Consider the following 27558-nt stretch of genomic DNA (forward strand, 5'->3'; position numbering starts at 1 on the left):
GGTTGTAGCCTGGGGCGGGTACAGCTGTGCTTTTGCTCCTCTCAGAGAGCAGGTAACCTCGGGCCACCGGTGGGCTCTGAGGGAGGAGTTAGGAACGGGACCCTAGTGGGTGGCAGGCAAATTTCAGATCTCTGCGGCGCTGGGAGGGACCCGGGCCTAGGGGAAAAGGAGCTACTGCGGCGGGTGCCTGGGCCAGCTCCCGCGTGGCCACGGGAAGCCGGGCCTGGGCTGGAGCGGGGCCCCCGAGTCCGGGCGGGAGCGCGAGAGCGGCCCTAGCCAGCCCCTTGGCGCGCTGGAGGTGGAGCCGTCTCGGGTGGAGTTGCTGAGGACCCAGGCCTTGCGAGGATTACGGTGGCCATCGGGTTCCCAATTTTAGTCTCCTAGAGGTGAGTGGGGGTTCAGAGAAGCGTGACCCGAATGGTCGGGAGTCCTTCTGGGAGCTATTCCCTCAATTCCTCAACTAATAAAAAAATAAGTTAATTAATTAACGGAGTAGTTGATACCATCCCAGGCTTAGGGTGAGAGTCATGTTCTGCTATTACTGTTTCAGACAATCTGCGTTTCCTTTTGTGCTTTAAAATATGTGAGTTTGTTGTCAAAGGATTGATCTAAATGATCATGAAATAGGCATTTAGCAACCAGTGTATTAGATACCGGGGATAAACTGAAATAGCCCAAAACAGCCCTGGTACCCACTGAGATGTAACTTACGTCCCGATGGGAGACGGGTCTTAAACAGCCATCAAATGCACTTGGAAATTACGAAGGGAGACACTTGGGGCTATGAGTCTAATGGCGGAAGCGAAGGCTTCCTTAAATAAGTTTCTTTGGAATTCAGATATCAAAATGGAAAACTTAACTAGGAAAAGGGAGAGAAGTAGGGGTGGGTAGGGAACTTACCTGGCACATGGAGGGAGAGCTTGTTACAAGGTCCTGTGCCTGGAGCCACAGTGTGATTTAATCTAGCCAAGACCTTTACAGTTCCTGCTGGAAAGCGGAATTTGAGGTCCTGTCTTTGTGCTACCTCTGTATCCCATGTAGACTTTCTATTGAAAAAAAATGAATGAGTTGTAGTGAGACACAGCTTTTGATAGTACAGCTTTTGATAGTCCCAGACTCCTTAGGGCTTATAGCCAACATATTAGATCCTTTTGTACTACACTGTAATTATTTCTGTATATGATGGTCTCCTCATGAAGGACATATACTGTAATTCCTCTTGATTCCCTGCATATAGTATGCATTCATTATGTTGAATGAGTAAGCAAAAATGGGAAATTCAAATGTCTTTTGGAACGTAATTGCTTATTTACCTCAGGTGGTCCATTTAAATAAAGAAATGGTGAACTTTTTTTTTTTTTTTTTTTTTTTTTTTGGTACTGGGGATTGAATTCAGGGTCACTTGACCACTGAGCCACATCCCCAGCTCTATTTTGTATTTTATTTATTGACAGGGTCTCACTGAGTTGCTTAGCGCCTCCCAGTTGCTGAGGCTGGCTTTGAACTCATGATCCTCTTGTCTCAGCCTCCCAAGCTGCTGGGTTATAGGCATTTGCCACCTCACCCAGCATGGTGAACATTTTCAAATGGCCATGTGATGCTACAAAGGAAGAATTACTGCCATCAATTCATTTTTGCCACCATAGTTAAGATTCTTTGAGAGCCATGACAGGGAGGGATGAGAAAGAATGTGGTAGGAGAAAGTTTCTGAAAATTCAAGGCTTGACTCTTAGCATGGACAGCCAGTTCCTATGTGTGAGATTTATAGTCCACTCTTGAGAGTCAAGGTATCATGTTTTACTGTGAACATCTTTATTGGTTCCTCCTGATGAAAATATTTTATGCTAAATGACTAAAAGTATTAGCTATCTTGTTCCTTTAGAACTTACAGTTTACAAATTACTTCCAATCAAATACGGTATTTTTTTTTTTTTTTTTTTTTGGTGTGTGGGGGGGCGATCCTCACAAAACCCTGGTTGAATAAATAGGTAGATACTACATTAAAAAGAAAAACAAAACAAAACAAAAAAGGAACCAAACTCCAGCCAAAATAACTTATTTCAGGTAGAGTTGGGTCTAGAAAGAGTTCTAGAGACATTTAGATAATGTTATAAATAAGGTGGTTCCATTTTTCTATTTATTTTTGTGGTACTGGAGATTGAACCCAGAAATGCTCTACCACTGAATTATATCCCCTGTTCTTTTATTTTTTATATTGAGACAGAGTCTAAGTTACTGAGGTGGCCCTTAAACTTGGGATCCTCCTACTCTAGTTGGTGTGTTGATGTATTGAGCTTATTGAGACTGGCATGAAAAAAAGAATGGATGGGGTTGCTGTTTGTTGGTGTAGCCAAGTTTCGCTTTGATGATGTTTTTAGCCTTGGACATTACAATATAGAGGTTTTAAGATTAAATAGCTTACCTATGTCTTGCTTTGACTTGGCTTGAGAAATGGGAGTCTTATGTAATGCCTGTTTTTAGTTCCAGTTCCCTTGATTTTTCTTTTTCTTTTTTTTCCTTTGGTAAGTTCCTTGGGTTGACTTTCAAGATGGATTCAACTCTAACAGCAAGTGAAATCCGGGCACGATTTATAGATTTCTTCAAGAGAAATGAGCACACCTATGTTCATTCATCTGCCACTATCCCATTGGATGATCCCACATTGCTCTTTGCCAATGCAGGCATGAACCAGGTAAGGATTTCTTTCTCCTTGACTATCCACATAGGAGGCAGCAGAGCAGTGATAAAAATATAGTTCTTGGAGTGAGACAGAATCCCAGTTCTGTTACTTATCATGTGATCTTTTATTTATTTATTTTATTTTTTTTAGTTGTAGAAGGAAAATAAATAAACCTTATTTATTTTTATGTGGTGCTGAGGATTGAACCAAATACCTCACAAATGCTAGGCAAAGTGCTCTACCACTCCCTCACATGTGATCTTGCAGAACATTCTAGTCATGAACCTTAGTTTCTTTGTGAAACAAAGAATAATATTTCCTGCCCATAGATTTCAGTGAAAAATGAAAAAGAAAGCTGGGTATGGTGATGCAGGCCTATAATCCCAGTGTCTCAGGAGACTGAGGCAAGAGGATCGAAAGTTCAAAGCCAGCCTCAGCAACTTAGTGAGACCCTAAGCAACTTAGTGAGACCCTGTCTCAAAATAAAAATAAAAAGGTCTGGGGATGTGGCTCAGTGGTTAAGTGTTCCTGGGTTCAATCCCTGGTACCAGAGTACCAAAAAAAAAAAAAAAAAAAAAAGAATGCATAGTGCATACAAAATGTTTAGCATGGCATTTGGCACATAGTAAGACCTTAACTATTTTTAGTTATGATGATAAGAGACCTTCAGGGGCTGGGGTTATAGTAGAGTGCTTGCCTCACACATGTGAGGCACTGGATTCAATCCTCAGCACCATATAGAAATAAATAAAATAAATATATTTAAAAGAGAGAGAGAAATGTGATTTATCTCTCTAAAGAAAAATAATAGCGTGGGTCTGGGGTTGTGACTTAGTGATAGAGCACTTCCCTAGCAAGCTTATGGCCCTGAGTTCAACCCTTAGCACTTCAATAAAACAGAAAAAGTAAGAAAATATAGTCTGCCATCTAGTCTATAAAATTTTGTCTTTTTTTTTTTTTTTTTGTAATGAAAAAATTCAGCATTTTGTTCAAAATTTTTTTAATAATTTTTTTTTTCTTTTCTTTTTTTTTACACTGTTAATCAAACCTCACCTCAGGACCTCACACATGCTAGACTGTTTAGGGGACAGATGAGGCAGAACACCAAAGACAGCAGGAAGCAGTTTTATTTGGCTGCAGCCAAGTTCAGAGGGTAAAGCTCTCAGTATAATCAATTAATCCCTTTGAACCTGAGTTCAGGCAGTTTCAGAACTTTATGCCCAGTGTATAGGGGGAGGGGCTCAGAAGTTCACACAAAAGCAGCTTTTTCTTTCACTGTTCTGGGCAAGTTAGCCCTTCAAGGACAGCACCTGAGCAGTGGAGAGCTGCTTCTTTCTTTCTTCCACCTGCCAGCTGTTACCATGGAGCCCAATTAGTAACATCTTCTCTTGAATTTGAAATGTAAACATCTCTGTGAAGCTGGCCTCCTTAAAAGAATCTGTTTTTCTTATCACACTCTGCATTTACAGACACACTTCCTTTGAAAACCTTTACAAATTATTATACATATATATTGTTACCAGAAAGTCGATAAATGGGGCTGGGGATATAGCTCAGTTGGAAGAGTGCTTCCCTTGCATGCATAAGGCCCTGGATTCAATCACCAGCACCAAAAGAAAAAAAGTTGATAAATGTTTGTGAAAAATAGTAAAGAGCACCTGGAATGCTGTTCTCTTTCAGGACTGTGGCCAAATTTAATTATTGTAAGATAGAGCAACAGAAAATAGGAATCTTAACTACATTGAACTCTTTTGTAGAGATTTTTTTGCTGATAGTCCTAAGATCAATTATGATGAAGTTTTCTAGAGAAGCTTAATTAAGATTTTCTATGGAGGAGGGGCTGCTACTGCAAGGCAAGTGATCTACCATTGAGTCACAACCCCATTCCTCCAATTTTTCCTTTATTGCTCCCCTCTGCAGACAGGGTCTCAATGTTGCCCATGGTAGCTCTGAACTCTTGGATTCAAGTCTTCTGTCTCAGCTTCCTCGGTAGCTGGAATTATAGGTGTGCCCCTGGATATCTGATTGTTTTTTGGTACCAGGGATTGAACTCAAGGGCACTCAACCACTGAGCCACATCCCCAGCCCATTTGGTATTTTATTTAAAGACAGGGTCCCACTGAGTTGCTTTGGTTCTTGATAAGTTTCTGAGGCTGGCTTTGAACTCGTGATCCTTATGCCTCAACTTCCCGAGTCGCTGGGATTACAGGCGTGCACCACTTGGCTTGTTTGTTGTTTGTTTGTTTTTAATCTATTTATTTACTTATTTGTTTGTTTGTTTATTTATATATGGTGCTGAGAATCGAACCCAGTGCCTCACGCATGCCAGGCAAGTCTGCTACCACTGAGCCATAGCCCCTTTTTTAAAAATATCTATTTTTTAGTTGTAGTTGGACACAATACCTTTATTTTATTTATTTATTTTTATGTAGTGCTGAGGATTGAACCTAGGGCCTTGGGCCTTGCATGTGCTAAGCAAGCACTCTACCACTCATCCACGCCCCAGGCCCCTTGTTTTTGTTTTTATAAAATAAATTGGGGGCTGGGGAGGTGGCTCAAGTGGTAGTGCGCTCGCCTGGTTCGATCCTGGCCCAGGTTCGATCCTCAGCACCACATACAAACAAAGATGTTGTGTCCGCCAAAAACTAAAAAATAAATATTAAAAATTCTCTCTTTAAAAAAAAAAGATAATAAATAAATAAATAAATAAATAAATTGGTTCTTCAGGATTCTTTCAGAGGTTTGCTTTCATTTATAGGCCAGACATTATTTGTTTGTTTGTTTGTTTTGTGGGGGTTTTGGGGGATGAACCCAGGGGCACTTAACAATTGAGCCATATCCCCAGTCTTTTTTATTTTGAGACAGGGGACTCACTGAGTTGCTTAGGGTTTTGCTAAGTTCAGAGACTAGCTTTAAACTCATGATCCTACTGCCTTAGCCTCCTGAGTTGCTGCGATTATAGGCATGGGCCACTGTGCCTGGCTTTTTAACACCTTTCCTGAAACTGGTTGCCACCAATGCCAGATTACATCCATTGCTGAAGAAACTGTTAGTTTTTGTGTTTGGGGGCAGTCAAACTATAAAAGATATTTGAAGTTTTATTGCTAGAGAAAAGAAATTATAAAGGAGTTTGTTTTATTTGTTTTTATTTTTGGTGCCAGGGATGAAACCTAGAGTCTAGCACATGCTACCACTGCACTATGCCTCAAGCCTCATAAAGGAGTTTATTTATTTTTATTTATTTATTTATTATTTTTTTGGTAGTTGTAGATAGACAGGATTTCTTTATTTTATTTGTTTATTTTTATGTGGTGCTGAGGATCAAACCCAGTGCCTCATGCAGGCTAGGCAAGCACTTTACCACTGAGCCCCAGCCCCAAGGAGTTTATTTTTTAATTTAGTTTTCAGTGCTGGGAATTGAACTTGGGGCCAAGCTCTCAGTGAGCTACATTTCAGCCTTTTTTTCTTTTTTCTTTTGAGACACGGGTCCCTAATTTGCCCAGGTTGGCTTTAAACTTGTGATTTTTTTTATCTCAACTTCCTAAGTCACTGGGATTGCAGGAGTGCACCACAACACCCAGCTTAAAGGAATTTAAAGGAAGTTTTTCGGTTAGTCTGTGGCATTGAGAAATGTTTACTAGGGTGATCCTTGCTTGGAAGTGGATGCAGGTTAGGTAGTGCTCTCAAGGCTTTCTACTATGATTCCCCTGCAGCCCAGGCCATTTGGATGCTCCTCACTCTCTGGGATAAATTAACATTTTATTTTCTCTCAGATGTCTTATTTGGTATGAAAACTTGGAAGCAGTGGTAACATTTTCTTCCTTTTATATCATTAACTGTAAAATTATGAAACATGTTTTCAGTTATATGGGAGTCTTCTGCATACATCTGGAAATGGGACATGATTTCGGTGAACTCTTTCAAGGGGGTGGGTTTTCTGGAACACTGGAAAGGTTCTGTTCTATTCAGGAATACCAGGGCACAAACTGTCTTCTCTCAAATGAGCTGCTTCTGTAAGAACTACAGAGGTCCAGTGTTTGGAAATATTCTCCTAATAATAGGAACTGTTAACCTGTGTGTAGTACTTGCTGTGTGCTAGTACTGTTGTCTCCCACATAGTTGACTCATTTAACTTTCACTGTTGTCATCCCTACGGGAGTGCTAAAAGCTCTAAATCAGTAGCCTCTGCTTACATAGCTGGTAAATGCCAGATTGTGGATTTGAATCTAGGCAGTCATTTCCTAAACTTTTTTTGTGCTACTTTGCCTTAAGATCATAAAGAGCTTAACCTTCTTTTTTTCTTTAAGCAATTTAAAATGGTATTTTTTGGACTTCTACTTTTTTTTAGGGATTATGCCAGTCTCAGGATGTATAGAGATGGGTGAGGTAATTTTTATGTTTAAGGAGTTCATGATCTAGCACAGGACTATTCAGTAGACTTTTTACAATGATGGAAATGTTCATATCTTTGTGGCCCAATATGGTAGTAACCAAACACATGGAATTACCAAGTTAGTGTGACGAAGAAACTGTTTTTGTTGTTGTTGTTGTTGTTATTATTTGTTTGTTTTTGTTTTTTTGGTACCAGGAATTGAACTCAGGGGCATTTAACCACTGAACCACATCTGTAGCCCTTTTTTATGTTTTATTTAGAGATAGGGTCTTGCTGAGTTGCTTAGGGCCTCCCTAAGTTGCTGGGGCTGGCTTTGAACTTGAGATCTTCCTGCCTCAGCCTCCTGAGCTGCTAGGATTATAGGTGTGCACCACCTATAATAAGAAACAGAATTTTGAGCTGGGGTTGTGGCTCAGTGGTAGAGCACTTGCCTAGCATGTGTGAGGCACTGGGTTCGATCCTCAGCACCACATAAAAATAAAATAAAGGTATTGTGTCCACCCACAACTAAAAAAATATATGTTAAAAAAAAAAAGAAACAAAATTTTGAATTTTTTAAATTATTAATTAAGGCTGAGGCCATAGCTCAGTGATAGAGAACATGCTTAGCATATCTGAGGCCTGAATGTGATCCCCAACACTCAAAAATAATAGTAATAATCATAATTACTAATTATTTGATTTTAATTAACTTATTACATGGTTACATGTAATGATGCTTAAATTGACATTTCCTACTGGGAAGAGTAAGACAAAGCTAATAGCAGTGATACATCTAAGTATGATTGGAAAAGTCCTCAGCAAGGAAATACTATTTCTACACATTAAGTTATTCACCAAGCTGTGCAAATTTCACTCCATTAATATGTCTCAAATTTTCTTTCTCACTTTTATTCCTAAACAAGCATATCAATTTTTAGAATAAATTCTTCCAGGAGGATTATATAAACCCTGAACATTGGAGACTTGTGAAGAAGAAAAACCCTTGGCCACTTCCATCTGGCAGGCCTTTCCTAGCATAGGTGGTATCATTGGCAGTGGTGGAAATCCTTAGCAAATTAGTTTTGGGAAGAAGCTGCTCACTTCTGCCTTGTTCCATCAAGCTACCTGCTTCTAAGTGCTTATGTTCTAGGCTCACTAAATCCAAAGCACAATTTGTGTGTGTTCTTTTCCTGCCAGGTTGTGGCCACCTGACATAATCTGCAGCTCAAAAGTCATACTGTCCTGTTCTCTTTTTTTAGTTCAAACCTATCTTCTTGAACACTATTGATCCATCTCACCCTATGGCAAAACTGAGCAGAGCAGCCAATACCCAGAAATGCATCAGGGCTGGAGGCAAACATAATGACCTGGATGATGTGGGCAAGGATGTTTACCATCACACCTTCTTTGAGATGCTGGGCTCCTGGTCTTTTGGAGATTACTTCAAGGTAAGCTCAGTGCAGAAGAACTTTTGGAGTTTTAAATAAAGGGATCATTTCCATTAAGGAAACAAGTTTGTTTGTTTTAAAGCATGAAATATCATCATCTAGAAGATTAATAGTGAAGGACATTTGTTAATTCTAATACCTCTAGAAATAATATCTGTAATTTGATGATTTCAGTTTGTATTTCTTACATAAATTCATCCTGAATTTGATTGAGTTTATAGTGAAGATATTATAGTTTTCATGTTCTCAGGATATTTTGGTTTGGCCATGTTCTTTATCTTTCATTTTGTTATTTTTGTAGGAATTGGCCTGTAAAATGGCTCTGGAACTTCTCACCCAAGAATTTGGCATTCCAGTTGAAAGACTGTATGTTACATACTTTGGTGGAGATGAAGCAGCTGGCTTAGAACCAGATCTGGAGTGCAAACAAATCTGGCAAAATTTGGGGTAAGAAGGCAACTCATTTACAGAGAGTAGAGAGGAGTAAGTGATTACTAAACTCAGTGCCAGAGTTTATGATTTTGAATTCAAAATCTTATGGTTTTAAGTACATGGCCATTTCTCATTTTGGGATGTGTGTTTGTGATGTAGGTTAGGGTGACTGAGAGTAATTATTCTTTTTTATTTTTCCTCCTCTACTGGGGTTCCAAAACCAGGGCCTTGCTAGGCACATATTCTACATTGGACATATCCCTAGCCCCAGGAGAAAATATCTTTTGATGTATTCATTGCTTTTTTTGGCAGGGGGGTGGGGGGGTGGGGGGTGGTGTTGGTTCTGGGGATTGAACTTAGGGACACTCCACCACTTAGCCATATCACCAGCCCTATTTTGTATTTTATTTAGAGACAGGGTCTCATTGAGTTGCTTAGTGCCTCACTGTTGCTGAGGCTGGCTTTGAACTCACAATCTTCCTGTCTCAGCCTCCCAAGCCCCTGGGATTACAGGCATGTGTCATCATACCCGGCTTCATTGCTTCTTAGTATGTTCAGTCATTCTATTTTTCTTTTTTTTTTAAAGAGAGAGAGAGAGAGAGAATTTTTAACATTTATTTTTTAGTTTTTGGCAGACACAACATCTTTGTTTGTATGTGGTGCTGAGGATCGAACCCGGGCTGCACGCATGCCAGGAGAGCGCGCTACCGCTTGAGCCACATCCCCAGCCCCAGTCATTCTATTATTGAAAGCTGACACAAGAGTCCCTCATTTTTTGTGTTTTATAAATTTTTAAAAATTGTGTATATAGGGGTTGGGGTTGTGGTTCAGTGGTAGTGCACTTGCCTAGCATGCGTGACACACTGGGTTCAATTCTCAGTACCACATACAAATAAATAAAATAAAGGTTCATCAACAACTAAAAAATATTTTTTTTAAAAATTGTGTATCTAAGGCTAGGGTTGTTGCTGAGAGTCATAGCTCAGTCGGAATGAGGCATGGCATTGGTGCCAGAAGGAAGTGGTTGAGAGGTGAGGCCAGGGAGCCATTGAGATGATGATGGTTATGTTAAGCTGTGTATTCAGTTGTATATTAGACCCCTGCTGTCCCCCTCAGCCCACTACTTTGTAGTTCTCCTGGGGATTCCTGGAGAGTTCCCATTGATTGGGGAAGTGCGGGAGGAGGGATTTGTGGTTGGTGGTTGGTGGTTCCTGGAAGGGCTGCGTGAGTGGCGTGAGCAGGGTTTGGATAATAAAGGAGTTCCTATTTTGAACCTATGTGTGCCTCCTGGTGGCTCAGTTATTTTGTACTCAGCAAGACTGCGGCAGGTTGTGGCTCAGCAGTAGAGCGCTCACCTAGGATGTGTGAGGCCTTGGGTTCCATCCTCAGCATCACATAAAATAAATAAATAAAATAAAGGTATTGTGTCCAACTACAACTAAAAAAAATTAAATATTAAAAAAAAAAATTGTGTATCTAGCCAGGAGCAGTGTTGCCTGTCAATAATCTCTGGAGGCTGAGGCAGGAGGATCTCACATTTGAGGGCAGCTTTAGCAACTTAGCAAGATCTGTCACAAAATAAAAAGGGCTGTTGATGTAGTTCAGTGATGTAGTTCAGTGTCGCAGATTCAATTCCCATTACCCTTCCCACCCCCCCCAAAAAAAAATTGTGTTTCTAATGCATGTGTTGTAAACATTTAAATGCTATTGAAATGTTGAAAATAGGAAATGAAAGTCTCTAAGATTAATCATTTTTCAGTAATTGTATACCCTGTACGTAGTCTTCCAGCCCTTTTTCATATTTTTGTAGACTTGTTTTTTTCAAAAGTGGTGTTCTTTATATGAAATAGTTTATTTCTTATGAAAATGTAATGGTATCAAACAGGATTAGAAAAAAAGAAAGTTTTTTTAAAGTTTAATGTATAATGTATTATAAAAGTGAACACAGTGGATGAGTTATATGTGTTTGTGTTTGAACACTTAAAATAATATTGAAATCTTAATAGTATTTTTGCTATATCAAGGAGAATCTGAATATAGGGGACTGGGATGTCCATGTTGTCATTGTCTTATTTTCTTATTAACTCTCTTGTTATACTTGGACGCAGTATTGTTTCATTTGTTCTTCTTTTTTTTTTTATTTTTATTTTTTTTTTTAGTTGTTATTGGACACGTGCCTTTATTTTTATTTGTTTTCATGTGGTGCTGAGGATTGAACCCAGAGCCTTGCACATGCTAGGCGAGCACTCTACTGCTGAGCTATAACCACAGCCCTGTCTTTTCTTTATTGATTTTTTTTTTTTTTTTTTTGTAATGCAGATGGAACCAACTTAGCCATGCCCCCTACCCTGCTTTGATTTTTGAGACAAACAAGTCTCACTAAGTTTCCCAGGCTGTCCTTAACTTGAGATCCTCCTGCCTTAGCCTCACAAGTAGCTGGGGTTATTGGCATGTGCCACTATGGCTGACTTTTTAAAAAAAGAAATTAGTTTCACTGTACTTAAATCTTGTTTTACTTGACTTTATATATATCCTGTACTTTGTTTATCAAACGGGCAAGATCTCTTTTGAGTGCTTTATTATTTAGCAACTTTCAACAAAGCAAATGGTTTTTAATTCTTTTTTTTTTTTTGAGCTGGGAGTGTTGCTTAGTGTGTACTTAGCAAGTATGTGGCCCTGAGTTTGATGCGCAGCCTCATACACTCATAAAACTCTGCTCTCAATATCACTAACACCCTCCCCCCCCCCCCCCCGCCTTTTTTTGGTACCTCGGATTAAACCTAGAAGTACTTAACCACTGACCCATATCCAAACCCAGAGGCACTTAACTAATGAGCCACATCTCCAGCCCTCTTTATTTTTTTGAGACAGGATCTCACTGAGTTACTTAGAGCCTCACTAAGTTGCTGAGGCTGGCTTTGAACTTGCTATCCTGTCTCAGCCTTCAAAGCCACAGTGCAACTGTGTCCAGCTTAACTAACCCCATCTTGCAGGAGCTATATTAATCTCTTCTTGAAGGTTAAGTCCTCATGACCAAATTACCTCTAAAAGTCCCACCACCTCTCAACACTATTACATTAACTATTAAATTTTTCTTTCTTTTTTTCCATTTTTTTTGGGGGGGGTGGGGAGCTGGGGATTAAACCCAGGGCCTCATGCTAAGCATTCATATAGCCACTGAGCTATGCCCCCAGGCCCTAAGCAGTTGAATTTCATGAGTTTTGCTATGAACAGACCACCTCCACTTACAAAGCATAACAGTCATTTTGAAAGATGAAGGATCATTTGCAAAGAAAACATTTGTTAGCTGGGCATGGTGGTGCAGGTTTATAATCCCAGTGGTTGGGGTGGCTTAGGCAGGAGGATCTCTAGTTCATAGCCAGCCTGAGCAACTTAGTGAGGCCTTAAGCAACAAATAAAATAAACTTTAGTAGGATTTGTGTGTAGGCTAGGCTTAATATTAGTAATTGCAAAGAGTAGGCCTTCTTTAGGAGAAATCATAACAATCTCTTTTTGTGGTGGAAGCAAGTCTTGGCAGGATTCTTGTCAGTGACTGTAACTGGGCTTATCTTTTCGGTTGTGTGTAGGCTGGATGACACCAAAATTCTCCCTGGCAACATGAAGGATAACTTCTGGGAGATGGGTGACACAGGCCCATGTGGTCCCTGCAGTGAGATCCACTATGACCGGATTGGTGGTCGGGATGCTGCACACCTCGTCAACCAGGATGACCCCAATGTGCTAGAGATCTGGAACCTTGTGTTCATCCAGTATAACAGGTAGCAATGGGATCCTGTTTCAGTCCTGCTAAGAGGAGAACCTTTCCTTGAGTCAAGCAGAGAAAGAGGAATCAGCTACGTCGCTGAAGGTTTTTTCCAGACCCTAATCTTTAGGGACAGTGGAGCAATACTCATGTCACCTCTAGAGACATGAGATCTTATGGCAGTTCTTTAAATTTTATTCTCAGGTTTCTCCACTAATCTCTGTGATAGAGCTAGGCCTATTCTTTTATAAACTAATTTTATCCCTTATAGTACCTTGAGGGCTCCTCCTGTAATGGCATTCCTATTGACATTTGAGCTGCTATATTTTAAAGCTCATTTCTCTGAAGTGTTCCTCATTCTAAAATGGACCCCAAAGTACTACCTTTTCCTTTGCCTTTCTCTCCTCCCCTCCCCTGTCACCAAACCAGACAAAAGCAAATGACAAATAGTTACAGGCTATAAACTGCATTGTGAGTTTTGACCAGCAGGACCTGAAGAGGTGACAACCTGAGACCTTGCTTCAGCTTCTTCCTTTCTCTGGATTATACAGGGAGACCGATGGCATTCTGAAACCTCTTCCCAAGAAAAGCATTGACACAGGGATGGGGCTGGAGCGACTGGTGTCTGTGCTGCAGAACAAGATGTCTAACTATGACACTGACCTTTTTGTTCCTTACTTTGAAGCCATTCAGAAGGTATTGGTCCTGTTGCAAAGATTGAAACTTCCATGGAGGTTTCTAGGCTTTGCAGTGCTGATGATCTTTGCAGCACTCAAAGATAAATCACCATATGCTTTGTCAGCCATCGGTACCTGTTACCATCTGCTTATTTCATTGCCAGTAGCATGAGAATCTAGGCACAAGACAGTACAATTTGTTGAGTGTAAGGGGGACTGGCAGGAGGCTTTTTGCTTTCCCTAGGGTCGCCTTTCCTGGGGTTATGGGATCTGGCAAGATGGTCATCCTTTCTCCCAATGCTCCTCAATCCTTTAAGACCCTCCTTGGCCAAGGCAGCACCAGAAGGGCTGTCTACTATGGGCTGTGTCTGGGTGTTTACCTGTAGGGCACAGGTGCCCGGCCGTACACTGGGAAAGTTGGTGCTGAGGATGCTGATGGGATTGACATGGCCTACAGGGTGCTGGCTGATCATGCTCGGACCATTACTGTGGCATTGGCTGATGGCGGCCGGCCTGACAACACAGGGCGGGGGTGAGTATATACATACTGGGCAGTGTTTGGACTGATATCATGAGTTTTATGACTCTTTGAAACTTAATACTATACTTTATTACTGGTTTCTGTCTTCTGGGTAGGTGGAAGGATTTTTTTCTTTTAAGGAATAAAGGGAATTTCTGCTTATGCTAAAGAGATGCCACTATATCTTGAGTCTTTTATTTAAGGTTTTATGATAGAAATTTGGCAGGGGTGGATAGGTTCAGGTATTAACTATCCCCAGGAAATTTTATCACTGACAGCCAGAGCCTGATATCACATGCATCTGGTTTGTTCTTGCCTCTCTCTGGGTAGCCAAACATGGAAAGACAACAAACTAGGGTTTAGCCTACCTAATCTTTGACATGCAGTTGGGGGTGTATTACTGAGTTTATGCTGGAATTAACCTTAGTGACTTTGGGGGAAACAAAAAGAAGCAGGATTAGGATAGAAAAAAGTCTATGCAGGAGCAAGTCAAAGGGCTGGGGATGTGGCTCAGTAGTAGAGCACCTGCCTAGCACACATGAGGCCCTATGTTATGTTTCTAGCACCGCAAAAAAAAAAAAAAAAAAAAAAAAGCAAGACAGAAAGTTGGTCATGTTGTCTTGGGTGGAATTATAAAGGCACTATGACTGGACCCTCAGCTGGGAATGTTGTCTGCCAGGGCACTAGATTTTGCCTCTTACAGGTACGTGTTGCGACGGATTCTCCGCCGGGCTGTTCGATACTCCCACGAGAAACTCAATGCCAGCAGGGGTTTCTTTGCTACATTAGTGGATGTTGTTGTCCAGTCCCTGGTAGGTTCATTTCCCTGATACCTCTTCTGTGCTAAAGCCATATTCTAAGAGTGATAGAGTGGGAGGCAGCATATTATTAATGGGCATTTGTAAGAGGGGTCCTGGAATGGTCTCTGGCTTGAGCACTCCCTCCTTTGTCAGGGAGATGCATTTCCCGAGCTAAAGAAAGACCCAGACGTGGTGAAGGACATCATTAATGAAGAAGAAGTTCAGTTTCTCAAGACTCTCAGCAGAGGACGTCGCATCCTGGACCGGAAAATTCAGAGCCTGGGAGACTGTAAGACCATTCCTGGTGAGGCACAGTTTGTGGCTTCCTCCATACTGGCCGTGGCATCTTTCTAGGAAAGGCAAAGCCCTCATTCACAGCCTACAGTGGGGCTCCCATGTGTGCCGAGGCTGAGTCAAACTGCTTTTGGTGTAAAATGGGATTAAGAGTAAAATTATAAATGTTATACTTTATTATGGTAAAGTATTCAAACAATACAGAAGTAAAAAGTGAAAATCCTTTCCCCAAATTATTTCTCAGAGGTAATAACTCTTAGAGTTTTGTGTATTCAGGATTTTTCTCTAAATGCTTGAAATGCACATAGGTATTTGTATATATATGTATGCTTTTCAGCAAAAGTGGGAACATTTGGCATATACCATTTTGCAACTTGCTTTATTTTTCACCAATGGATAATTAATTTCAAATGATTTTTTTTGTTTTGTTTTGGTTTGTTTTTGTTTTGGGTACTGGGGATTGAACCCAGTGATACTTAGCCACTGAGCCACATCCCCAGCCATATTTTTTGTATTTTATTTAGAGAGAGGGTCTCGCTGAGTTGCTAAGTGCCTTGCAAATTGCTGAGACTGGCTTTAAACTCCCGATCCTCCCGCCTCAGCCTCCCAAGCCATTGGAATTACAGGCCCAGCTTGTTGTTTGTTGTTGTTGTTTTAATTGAAGTATTATGTATAAAGGGAAGTGTCCGAATTTTCTCAATCTGAACACACTAATTCAAATCAAGAAATGAACTTTACCAAGACCCCTGTACTTCCTCCAGTTCACTCCAATAGATTTATGGGTATTCTGACAAGTCCTCTAGGACTAATATTGAATTGCCTTGACTCTAATCCCTTTGGTCATTCCCAGCATCCTCTTGGGAGGATTCCACATGGAAAATAAGGGGGCTGTCCATGTTATTCTGATGCAACTCCCTTGTGCTATATAGGGGACACTGCTTGGCTCCTCTATGACACCTATGGGTTCCCAGTGGATCTCACTGGACTGATTGCTGAAGAGAAGGGCATGGTGGTAGATATGGATGGCTTTGAAGAGGAGAGGAAACTAGCCCAGGTAAGGAATGTGAGAGTGAGCAGGAAACCCAATACCTTGAAACCCAGGCAAGACTTGGCTACAAAGCAACCATGACTTTCCTTCCGTTTAGGTCTTTGAAATTTTTTCCCTAGACTAGAGGATCTCAAATGGGAGTGAATTTGTACCCTTTGGGGCCATTTGGCAATAATACATGAAGACATCTCTGGTTTTTCACAACTAGGGGCGAGATGCTCTTGTCATCTCATTAGTATAGGCCAGGGATACTACTCAACATCTCTAATGCGAGAGACCATGTCTACAAAAAAGAATAAACTGGCCTAAAATGTCAGTAGAGTGCCAAGATTGGAAAATGCTGTTCTAGAGCTTTACCTTGGGTATAGTTTTGCAAGTTTGATTCTCTTCCCCTATACATTTCAAGGTAACTAATGCTTGTCTCTTATTGACAGCTGAAGTCACAGGGCAAAGGAGCAGGTGGGGAAGACCTCATTATGCTGGACATTTATGCTATTGAAGAGCTTCGGGCAAAGGGTCTGGAGGCCACAGACGATTCTCCCAAGTATAACTACTATTCAGACTCCAATGGTAGCTATGGTATGTTGCTGGGCTCCTTCTGAGCTGTCTGCCCCTTATCTGGAGTGTTTTGAGAGATCAGTTGCCCTGAAGCAGATCTCCCAAAAGCCTTTCCCTTAATGCTATACAGTTGTGTCAGGCTATTTCTTTTTTTTTTTCTTTCTTAAAGATGGGGTCTTGCTTTGTTATCCAGGCACCTCTCAAACTCTTGGACTCAAGAAGCAATTCTGTCCAGGCTCCTAAGTAGCTGGTACTATAGGCTTGCACCAACACACCTGGCTATGCTGCACTTTTATTTGCAAAAGCACCCTGGGCTGGTGGTTTTATTTTTATTAACTTTATTCTGGAATTACAGTTAGAGGACATTGTAAAAAATAGAATTGCAGGGAGGTTCTGTGTATCCTTTACCAGTTTCCTCAATTTGTAACCACTTTCAAGGAATCAGGTGGTTGACCTTGAAACAGTGGCTATTGAATTTTGCATCAGTATCTAGCATTTTAAAGTTAAGAAACAAAAGAAATAAATAAGCAATACAAGCTTTTGCATTTTTGCCCTATCAGAGAGCAGTCCTAGACCAAAGTCTATCCAAGTGATCACACAAATTGAATACATTCTTTTTTTGGTACTGGGGATTGAATCCAGGGGTACTACTTAACCACTGAGCCACATCCCCAGTCCTTTTTATATTTTATTTAGCTGAAGCTGGCCTCAAACTTGCAATCCTCCTGTCTCAGCCTCTTGAGTAGCTGGGATTACAGGCATGTGCCAGTGCACCCACCTTTGTTACTAAAAGATTTAATCAGATTTATCAAGTTTCTGTTCAGTGTCTATGAGTTAGGGTGACCAACTGTCTAGTTTGCCCAGAGTTATCCTAGGGTTAACACTGAAAGCTTGCATCTCAGGAAACTCCTCAGTCCTAGAAATTGGGACACTTAGTCCCCCTATTGAGTGTTGCATCACCTGGTGGAAAACCAGCCTGCTAATTCGTTTGTGGTGTTAATGGGCTTGCTTTTTAATAAAATTGGACAATCAGGACCTATGAAGGATTTGAAAAATCAAAACCAGCAAAAGCCATCTAGGAATGTGTGAATGGAACTGGGGACATAGCTCAGTGGTAGTGTTTGCCTAGCAATGGGGGAAGTCCTGGATTTGATTCCCCAACACCAAAAAAGAAAAAAAAAAAAAACAAAGTGCACGAGAGTCATTGATCTTGTCTTCTCCCATCTTTGCATTTCCACCGAGCAGTGTTTGAGAGTGCAGTGGCCACAGTGTTGGCTCTGCGCAGGGAGAAGATGTTCGTGGAAGAGGTGTCTACGGGCCAGGAGTGTGGAGTAGTGCTGGACAAGACCTGTTTCTATGCTGAACAAGGAGGGCAGATCTATGATGAAGGCTACCTGGTGAAGGTTGATGACTGCAGCGAGGATGTAAGCCAGCGGTTCTTCCATGTTAGCCAGGGAGGCATGGGTATAAAGCCCAGAACCTTCTTTTGCTCCTCAGCACTCCAGGCCTCGAGGAGCACACCCAATAGATATTTTTTTTTTAATTAATGTTTTTTAACTTATATATAACAGCAGAATGCATTACAATTCTTATTACACATGTAGAATACATTTTTTCATATCTCTGGGTGTATACAAAGTATATTAACACCAATTCATTCAATAGATCTTTGAGTTGGGTTTCGTTGTCGGTGTTTCTACAACCAACAGAGCTGCTTATACTTGTTGCTTTCCTGACCATTAGGTATCCTTGTAAGGAAGATCCTTGGAACCGGGTACACGGGTCATCCCTAGTTCTTGCATTCTTTCCTCATGAATAAGGAGAGGCAGTTCTCTGAATGGCAAGCATCCTTGTAGGAAACTCGGCCCTTAGCTTAGCCACTGCTGAGTTTGGCTTCTGTTTTTGTTTTTTTTTCCTACCCGCTTCCCACCCCAGTACTAGGGTTTGAACCCATAGGTGCTTTATCATTGAGCTACATCCTTAGCCATTTTTTATTTTGAGACAGCGTCTCACTTAATTTCTGAGACTGTCCTCGAACTTATTATCCTGCTCCCTCAGCCTCTCAAGTAGGTGGGATTACAGTCATGTGCCGCCATACCCTGCCAGGTTTGGCCTGGATGAAACACTGTCTGGTTACTTAATAATGGCTTTCAAATTCTCGAAGATGCTTCTCAATCTTGTGTATATGTATGTATATTTAACACATGTAATAGTATTATTTGTATATACGTATATAGATAGAAACCACTAAAGAGGGCCTTTTTTTTTTTTTTTTTTGGTAGTGTTGGGGTTTGAACCCAGGACTTTGTGCATGTAAGGCAAGCACTCTACAAACTGAGCTATATCCCCAGCCCCAAGAGTGTCTTAAGAGAATACATGTATGTGTACAATTTATATATGTAAAGGTAGAATTTTTTTTCCTCTCAGTATTGGGGATTGAACCCAGGGCCTTTTGCTTACTAGGCAAGCATTCTATCACTGAGATACATCCCCAGCCCCTGAAGAGAATTTTTATACGTGTGAATTTTAATTTTAATATTTAACATATATGAATTTAATTTTAATGTGAATTTATACACACACACACACACATTTAGATTTTTTTTTGTTTTGTTTTTGTTTGGTACCACAGATTGAACCTAGGGCAATATACCACTAAGCCACATCTCCAGATCTTTTTATTTTTATTTATTTTTTAAAATATTTATTTTTTGGTTGCAGTTGGATACAATACCTTTATTTTACTTATTTATTTTTATGTGGGGCTGAGGATCGAACCCAGGGCCTCGCTTATGCTAGGCAAGCGCTCTACCACTGAGCCACAACCCCAGCCCCGACTTTTTTATATTTTGAGATGGGGTTGCCCTAAGTTGTTTAGGGCCTTGCTAAGTTGCCCGCGCTGGTTTTGAACTTGTAATCTTCCTGTCTCATCCTCCTGAGTCATGGGGATCACAGGTATGCACCATCACACTAGGCTCACACATAAATTTAGAGAGAGAATTGATGTTTTTTGAAAAAATCATTTATTGGTTTCTTGCTTGACTATCCTTAGAAAACTGAGTTCACAGTGAAGAATGCTCAGGTGCGAGGAGGGTATGTGCTCCACATAGGAACAATCTACGGCAACTTGAAAGTAGGGGATCAGGTCCGGCTATTTATTGATGAGGTGAGTTGCATAAATTGCCCATGGATCTTGTTAGTATAAATCATCTCCTTCAGTTTTATATTGTCCCATCATTGTCCTTCCTAAATGAAATGATAAGTAGGGTGCAGGAATAAATTTTGGTACATTTTATGGCTTGTGAGGGATGTGACTGAGTAAAACCTGCATGTTCCTTCGACAGTGGTTTTACCACTACTTTCTGTTAAGATCCTATGGGCTTGTTTCATGGATTTCTCTTCTAACATTAAGCACTTCTTCAGGAGCTTAAATTAGTTAAGAACTAGGCTCTACTGCATGTGATAGCAGAGCTCAAAACCATAGTTTAAAGTGAGATAGCAATATATATTTCACACCTAGATTTGGCCCATAGGCCATAGTTGACTCTTCTGGTTTTAGAAAATGAAAGTGAAAGGTGCATACCCCTTCTCTTAAGGGTACTAATCACTTCTGCTCACATCCTCTTTGCCAGAACTTAGTCATATGCCAGAACTTACTGCCTTCAAGGGAAGCTGGAAAATGAAGTTTTTACTCTGGACAGCCATGTATCTAACTGAAAATTCTAGTATTGGGGGATGACTGGCCATTTGTTATAACTATCCAATCATTCCCCAAATATCAGCCACCTCTCCCCTTTACAGCCCCGGCGGAGACCTGTCATGAGCAACCACACAGCTACGCACATTCTGAACTTTGCCCTGCGCTCAGTGCTTGGGGAAGCTGATCAAAAAGGCTCACTGGTTGCTCCTGATCGCCTTAGATTTGACTTCACTGCTAAGGGAGCTATGTCCACTCAACAGATCAAGAAGGCCGAAGAGATTGCTAATGAGATGATTGAGGCAGCCAAGGTAGGTTGGACTTGTCTAAGTTCATGACCATCACCCTTTCCCACACCATCACTTTTTATCATGGAGGCTCAGCAGTTCCAAGTACTTTCATTCTGTTTTACCATATTGTGTCTTACATATAGCTTTGCTTAAAGCAGGTAATTCTCCAAACTGCTTTTGTAGTGGGCAAAGGTAGTGTTTGGTGGTGGGAGAGAGCAGTCTTTGACCTGTTCCCTCCTTAGGACAACCAGAGCTCTTCTAGTTATCTATTTCTATGTGTGTAGATTCTCTCTGTGTTGTTCAGGCTGGTCTCAAACTTCTTGTCTGAAGTGATCCCCCCATTTCAGCCTCCAAAGTATCTGGGACTACAAGCGTGTACCACTGTGCCCAGCTATATTTCTGTTTAATGTCTATTTACCCACATGCATCCACATGTGAATTGGCTTACAGTTTAACAAAATGTTGGAAATTCCCATCTTGATCCCTTTGTCTTGTACTGGTACATTATTTCAGGAGGTTTGGGGCACATACCAGGCAGAGCTAGGCTTAGAGCCTAGGTCTGCCTGGTATGTCCACACATACCGATAAGTCCACACCACTGAACCCAATAAGATGCAAAGAAAGGCTGGCCTTGAACTTGTGATCCTCCTGCCTCAGCCTCTCATGTAGCTGTTCTCTGTGCCTCTTGGTTCATCTTCAGGAAAGATTTTTTCCCAGTTTGGTTTTTTTGTGTGTGTGGTTTTTTTTTTCTTCTTTCTTGGCAGCCTGTCTACACCCAGGATTGTCCCCTGGCGGCAGCAAAAGCCATCCAGGGCTTGCGGGCTGTGTTTGATGAAACTTATCCCGATCCTGTGCGAGTTGTCTCCATTGGGGTCCCAGTGTCTGAGCTGTTGGATGACCCCTCTGGGCCTGCTGGCTCCCTCACTTCGGTTGAATTCTGTGGTGGAACGTGAGTACTGTGGGAGGAGCAGCAATAGATGTGGCACCTGCCTTTTGTTAAATTGGCAATACCTTTGAGGTAATAGGCTAGCTAGATTAGCTCATGTCTTCTTTCCTTTCTCACTTCCTCCTCCTTCCCTCCTTAGGCTGTATCCCTAGCTCTTTTTATTTTGAGACAGGGTCTCACTAAGTTGCCCAGACCGACCTCATATTTATGATCCTCCTGTCTCCAGTCTCCCAGATAGTTGAGATTCAGGCTTGTGCCATTGTGCCTGGCCGGCTTCCTTTCTTGCTTGCTTGCTTATTATTTATTTATTTGTTTGTTTGTTTGTTTTACTGTGCTGGAGATGGAACCCAGAGTCTTGCACATATTAGGCAAGCAGTATACCAATGAACTACATTTCCAGCCCCCAACTCTGGTTTTTCCAAGGTTGAAATGAAGTCCACAGATATGCTCTTGCTGAATAGTATTGTCAAGAATCCCAGTGCTCTAATCAGAGCCTTCAGTGTCTGACATTAACATTTCCTGGGTTTGTGATGAAATACTTTTCCTGGAAGAGGAGGTAAAAAGCATTGTGTACACACTTAGCCTAAATTCCCCGGACTGATCCTAACAAGAATGCTGATTGAATTCAGGATTCAGCAAGGCCATGAAGTGCTCGTGGAGCTCTTGGTCTGGTCTCAGCCCCATTCATTCCTGGCACCTCACCTCATTTCCTTTGCTATCTTTAGCAGCATCTGAGGAATTAAGCCTGTTGTCTCAGAGCCCCTGAGCAGACTATGAGGTAGACCTGGCTCAGACAGCCTGGGAGAGCCACTTGTTTCTATCAACTTATATTCCCTCAGAGCTAGTGGGGTCTTTTAGGGAAGGTCTTGGTGGCTTGGAAAGTTTCAGAGTAAGCCTGGTGGAAAGAACATTCTTAAGGCCATAGCCAAGCCTGGCCAGGGTTTCCTCCAGGCCTTAGGCAGTGAACAGGTGGGGTGTATGGAGGGCAAGTGATGGATCTAAGGGAGCAAGTCCTAGGCCCCTGCCAACTGAATTGGACCTTCAGGTGAATGCCACTTCTTCCCGAATACCTGAAACAACTTTCAAAGACTTCATACCACCCTCACAGAATGACTGTGAGAATTATTGAGGAATAAGACCCTATTTGTTTAAGGGGTTGTGGAAAGATGTCAAAACTAATCCTCCAATATTCTCACCTTGTGAGCAGGGATATAAAAATATAGCTTACATTTCACCAAAGGACCAAAAATGTCATGTAGAGCCTGTCAGCCCTAATATTGATGTTAGGGATTACAGAGCACCTTCATGTTTATTTTTATTTGATTTCACAACAGCCATGTGGGGGAGAATTATCCCCGTTTTATACATGAAAAGACTGAAACCCAGAGGGATGGTGTCTACCCAGTGTCAGAACACTCTTAAGCCCAGGCCTTCTCTGACTCTTTCCCTTACTGCTTCTACTGTTCTTATTTAGCCAGAGCTGTGTTCTGAAATTTCCTTAAATACGAGGGAATTACCCACTGTTCTCTGAGGGATGATGACCTCATGGGGTTCAGCCTAGCAGCTATAGGCTCCCCAGGGGTAGGGAGGTGGCTAAGGATTCTGGGCTTCCTTCCTTTCTTTTTTTTTTTTTTCCCCTGAATCAGAACATAACAAGCAGCACACCTGGGCTTCCTTTCACTCCTGATTTTGTGTTCTGCCATTCAGGCATCTGCGGAATTCAAGTCATGCAGGAGCTTTTGTGATTGTGACTGAAGAAGCTATTGCCAAGGGTATCAGGAGGATTGTTGCTGTCACAGGTGCTGAAGCTCAGAAGGTGAGCACAGGAGGCAGGTGTGTAGTTTATTTGAACAAGGCAGGGGGAGCCCATTTAGGGAATCCGTGGAGCAAACAGTTCTGTGGCTGTTGTAGTCAGAAGGAAAATCCAGATTGCTACTCCCACCTGTCCTCCAGTTAACTCCACCTGGCAGAAGAAAGCCACCACAACATTGTCGTGTTTAACTCCCAGCTATTATGTTTAATCTTTTAAATGTATGTAAATTCTGTCTCAGTACATCCATGTCTAGGAGGGTAAGCCAGAGTTTTGCTGTGGCCTCAAGGGTTCCCTCTCTTCTCTATCTATCCTAAGGATGTTTACCCCTAGTGTGAGGTGCAGGACATAGAGGTGCATGTTCGGAGAGTGGGAACTATAGTTTGTGCCAAATCCTGAGGACTAGTCATTTCACAGTTTGAAAAGGGCTCCTATTTGTGATTTCTTGGACATCCTGAGCCTGATGTAGCAGGCAACTTTTGCTGACTGGGCATGTGAAGAAGGTGCTCCTTTCTGGGGCAGGAGGCTGTCAGCATTTGCTTCCTGGAGGAAAGAAATTGCTGGTCTCTTAGAGCATGTGCTCTACACGTGCTGTTGGTGCTTCTGTAGCTATTTACAGACAGAGCTGTGAGACCAGTGGGGGATGACTCAGATTTATAGATCTGACTATCCCCTTCCCAGGCCCTCAGGAAGGCAGAGAGCTTGAAGAAATCTCTGTCTGTTATGGAGGCCAAAGTGAAGGCCCAGACCGCACCAAACAAGGATGTACAGAGGGAGATTGCTGACCTTGGTGAGGTAAGGACAGCCTTACTCCCTCGTTGGCCTGCTCATTGCTTGTGTGCCTATGGAGCACAGGCCCTCCCTATGGAGCAAGGCCCTGCCTGTTCTTAAGGAACTCTCACTGTAGCCTCTGGGCTGACTTGTTATCCAGTGGCCTTGCAAAGGGGACTTTTTTGATGCTGGCCTACAAATCCCTGGACCCTGCCTACTGCTTCCAGTGCAGCTGGCAGGAGAGCCCTTTCTAAGCATGAGTCGGGGTGAGGGAGGTGTGGAGGGAGAGTGTCCACTGTTTCCAGGCCTGCCTGGTGTTTCTTAACATCTGGAACTTCCCCTAAGCCTTCTCAGCTGTGCTCATGGCCTGGTAAAGACCAGTCTTACATGAGAGCTGAGCCCTCTTTATAGTGCCCCTTTCTCTCTAGCCTTGCTTGTGACAACTGCCGCAATTGCTACAGTGACTGGTCTCAAGACCAGCAGATATCTTTTCCCAGACACAAGCTGGAGAGGACTTTGGTTTAAAAGAAGGGTGGGGTAGGCTGGAGCTTCATATCCTAGCACCACGTAGCCCAGAGCCAGTTAGTCTTCTGGTTCCTGTTCCAGGCACTGGCCACTGCAGTCATCCCGCAGTGGCAGAAGGACGAATTGCGAGAGACTCTGAAATCCCTGAAGAAGATCATGGATGACCTAGACCGCGCTAGCAAAGCTGACGTCCAAAAGCGAGTGAGTCCTGGCTGTGCTGGTGGCAGGAAGGGAGCCAAGAGGATTTCCTGGACAGAGTCTGGGGTGACTGCTGCCTGGGTTTCAGGGTCTGGGCCTTTGGCCTGACACTCTGCTGAACTTCCTTCTTGTAGGTGTTGGAGAGGACAAAGCAGCTCATCGACAGCAACCCCAACCAGCCCCTGGTTATCCTGGAGATGGAGAGCGGCGCCTCAGCCAAGGCAATCAGGGGCTAGGGTCCGGGCACTTCCCGGCCTGTCCACTGCATGTCCCCTTCCTTCTTGGCCTCATCAGCCTTCTGGTGGCAGATGGGTGGGCTTTGAGTCTCTGAGCCATGTGGTCAACTGAGGGCTCGCTGTCTAGGATTAAGGTTAGACGGAGCCATGGAGAAATATGGGCTGGAAGAAGGAGCAGCTCCCTGGAGTTATAAGGCAAACTTCAGAGCCAGAATGTGGGCAGGGCTCTGGGCTTGGTTCTTCTTCATACAGGCTCCCAGGGAGAGCACCTGCTCTTGGAAGGAATTGGGGTGGTGGCTTGAGGGCTGAGCTCTGTAAACTCCCTGATTTAGAGCAGGGCCTCCTGCCCCAGGGCCCTAGCCTAACACTAGGATCCCCCTGTAGGCTCTGAATGAAGCCTTGAAGCTTTTCAAGACGCATTCCCCACAGACATCTGCCATGCTCTTCACAGTGGACAATGAGGCTGGCAAGATCACCTGCTTGTGTCAAGTCACCCAGGTCAGAAGTCCCTGCAACCTTGTTCCAAAGCCTGTAAACCTCTGCACCTCTGGGAAGCACAATCTGGCTTCTCAGAGTTTGGTTCTTCTGTTGTTTGCTGAGACCTATTTATGTGTGTGCAGCCCTTGTAAAAAAACAGCCAACCTCCTGCCCACCTGTTTGTCACCTTTTTCAGTACCACTTACCCTCAGGCCTTTTCATTTGTGACTACGTGTGACTATACTGGCTGACTTCTGGCTTAGCCACTCTTCATCCTGGCAGTGGCCACTGACTAATCCTCTACCATTTGTCGAGTATGTCTCGGCCTCTGGCAGCAACACCCAGGGCAGGGGGCGGGTAACAGTGGCTTTCCCTCCTTTTTCTTTCCCTCCATGTCCCTTTAATCCTGTCCTATGACCTGACTCCCACTTCCCCTTCCTGTCTTTCAGAATGCAGCCAACCGGGGCTTAAAAGCCAGTGAGTGGGTACAGCAGGTGTCAGGCCTGATGGATGGCAAAGGTGGTGGCAAGGACGTGTCTGCCCAGGCCACAGGCAAGAATGTGGGCTGCCTGCAGGAGGCACTACAGCTGGCCACTTCCTTTGCCCAGCTCCGCCTAGGAGATGTGAAGAACTGAGGGGAGGGGGGCTCTCACTGGCAGGTGTCTCCTGTCACCCGGATACATCAGTCCAGCTGGGAGCTCTCCATCTGCCACAAGGACATAAGAATCTTGAAACTTTATAAACAGCGCCATCCGTCCTAACCCAGCAGTAACTGGAACACACCTAAGAGCCATCCTGTGACTCAGTGCCCCATTACATTACTGCCCTTCATATCAATGCCATCTGTTTAGAACTACTACCCCAGGATTGCTATTTAACATCATGCTCGTGTCTGTAGATAACAGTTCTCTGCCAATCAAAGAGTTCTGGGTCTGCAGGTAGGAAAACTTTTTGCTGTAGAGAATAAAAGGACCATGTGCAATAACTTGATGCTGCCATGTGATCTGTGTCCCTTCTTCTCCTGAGGGACCCCTGTCGAATTTATGCTGTGTTCCAGCTGGTTCCTGGTTGCAGTCCTTACTGAGTCAGGCCCCTGAGCCCCCAGGAATTACCTCAAGACATTTGTGGAGGTGTAGGCAAACTAGGTGGGGTGAGATGAAGAGGTATTAATAATTCAATAGAAATGAGCCAGATGTGATGGCACACATCTGTAATCCCAGCTACTTAGAAAGTGAAGCAGGAGGGGCTGGGGATGTGGCTCAAGCGGTAGCGCGCTCGCCTGGCATGCGTGCGGCCCGGGTTCGATCCTCAGCACTACATACCAACAAAGATGTTGTGTCTGCCAAGAACTAAAAATAAATAAATAAATATTTTTTTAAAAAAGAAAGTGAAGCAGGAGAATTGCAAATTTGCGACCAGCCTCAGCCATTCAGCAAGACCCTGTCTAAAAATAAAAAAGGACTGGGAATGTAGCTCAGTGGTAGAGTGCCCCAGGTTTGATCCTCAGTGCAGCAAAAAATAATAAAAACAATAAACATGACTTAAGGCTATGGATATAGCTCTGTGGTAGAGCACTTGCATAGTATATAAAGGCCCTGGATTCCATCCACAGCACTGCAAAAAAGAAAAAAAAATCTACCGAGAGTTAACAAAGCAAAGAAATGCTTTTCTTAGAGCTTCTCTTGGGGAGAACATCTCCATGTCTTAGACCCTCCCTTTGAGGCAGCTGCTGTGAAGTCAGGTGGCTTATGAGAAGAATTCAGTTGTAGCATTGCCCCCCACCCTCACTCCAGTAACTGCCCCATTCCCACTTACTTGACCCAAACACAGCCAGTGAGGATAAAGACCCAGGTCTACCTCTGAATTCAGTTGGTCTAAGTCTAACACTGCAGTTCGGAATCAGTATGTGGGAAGTAAGACATAGCTTGCCTGTGTTAGATACCCGATATAGCTAACTGGTCCTGGGGCCAAGGGTCACTCTTGGCCCTGCCGTCAGAGTTGAAGGGGGAGCAG

General features: G+C 42.8%; 1 protein-coding gene across 2 annotated transcripts; it reads left to right on the forward strand.

The window, feature by feature from the left end:
* Window positions 1-26530, forward strand: Aars1 (alanyl-tRNA synthetase 1). Of its 2 annotated transcripts, none has more exons than XM_076837445.2 (21): window positions 1-52; window positions 2528-2692; window positions 8315-8503; window positions 8805-8950; window positions 12523-12714; window positions 13250-13394; window positions 13762-13907; window positions 14599-14707; window positions 14849-14999; window positions 15919-16043; window positions 16472-16616; window positions 17841-18019; window positions 19648-19761; window positions 20397-20603; window positions 21347-21531; window positions 23236-23344; window positions 24020-24133; window positions 24716-24835; window positions 24967-25053; window positions 25453-25566; window positions 25995-26530. In XM_076837445.2, exons 2-21 carry the CDS (start codon window positions 2549-2551, stop codon window positions 26178-26180), a joined length of 2907 nt encoding a protein of 968 aa, XP_076693560.1. In that variant the 5' UTR covers window positions 1-52; window positions 2528-2548; the 3' UTR covers window positions 26181-26530. The 2 variants fall into 2 exon arrangements, with proteins under 2 accessions (XP_076693560.1, XP_076693559.1); XM_076837444.2 differs by having other exon boundaries at window positions 3-386.
* The last annotated feature ends 1028 nt before the right edge of the window (window positions 26531-27558 follow it).

Source organism: Callospermophilus lateralis, chromosome 18 (genome assembly GCF_048772815.1).
Source record: "Callospermophilus lateralis isolate mCalLat2 chromosome 18, mCalLat2.hap1, whole genome shotgun sequence".
Classification (NCBI taxonomy): domain Eukaryota; kingdom Metazoa; phylum Chordata; class Mammalia; order Rodentia; family Sciuridae; genus Callospermophilus; species Callospermophilus lateralis.

Coding starts and splice junctions, on each gene's coding strand:
- Aars1 (XM_076837445.2), top strand. CDS start 2,549: ATGGATTCAACTCTAACAGCAAGTGAAATCCGGGCACGATTTATAGAT. Junction 12,715..13,249: donor GTGTTCATCCAGTATAACAG/GTAGCAATGGGA, acceptor TGGATTATACAG/GGAGACCGATGGCATTCTGA. Junction 24,134..24,715: donor AGATTGCTGACCTTGGTGAG/GTAAGGACAGCC, acceptor TTCCTGTTCCAG/GCACTGGCCACTGCAGTCAT.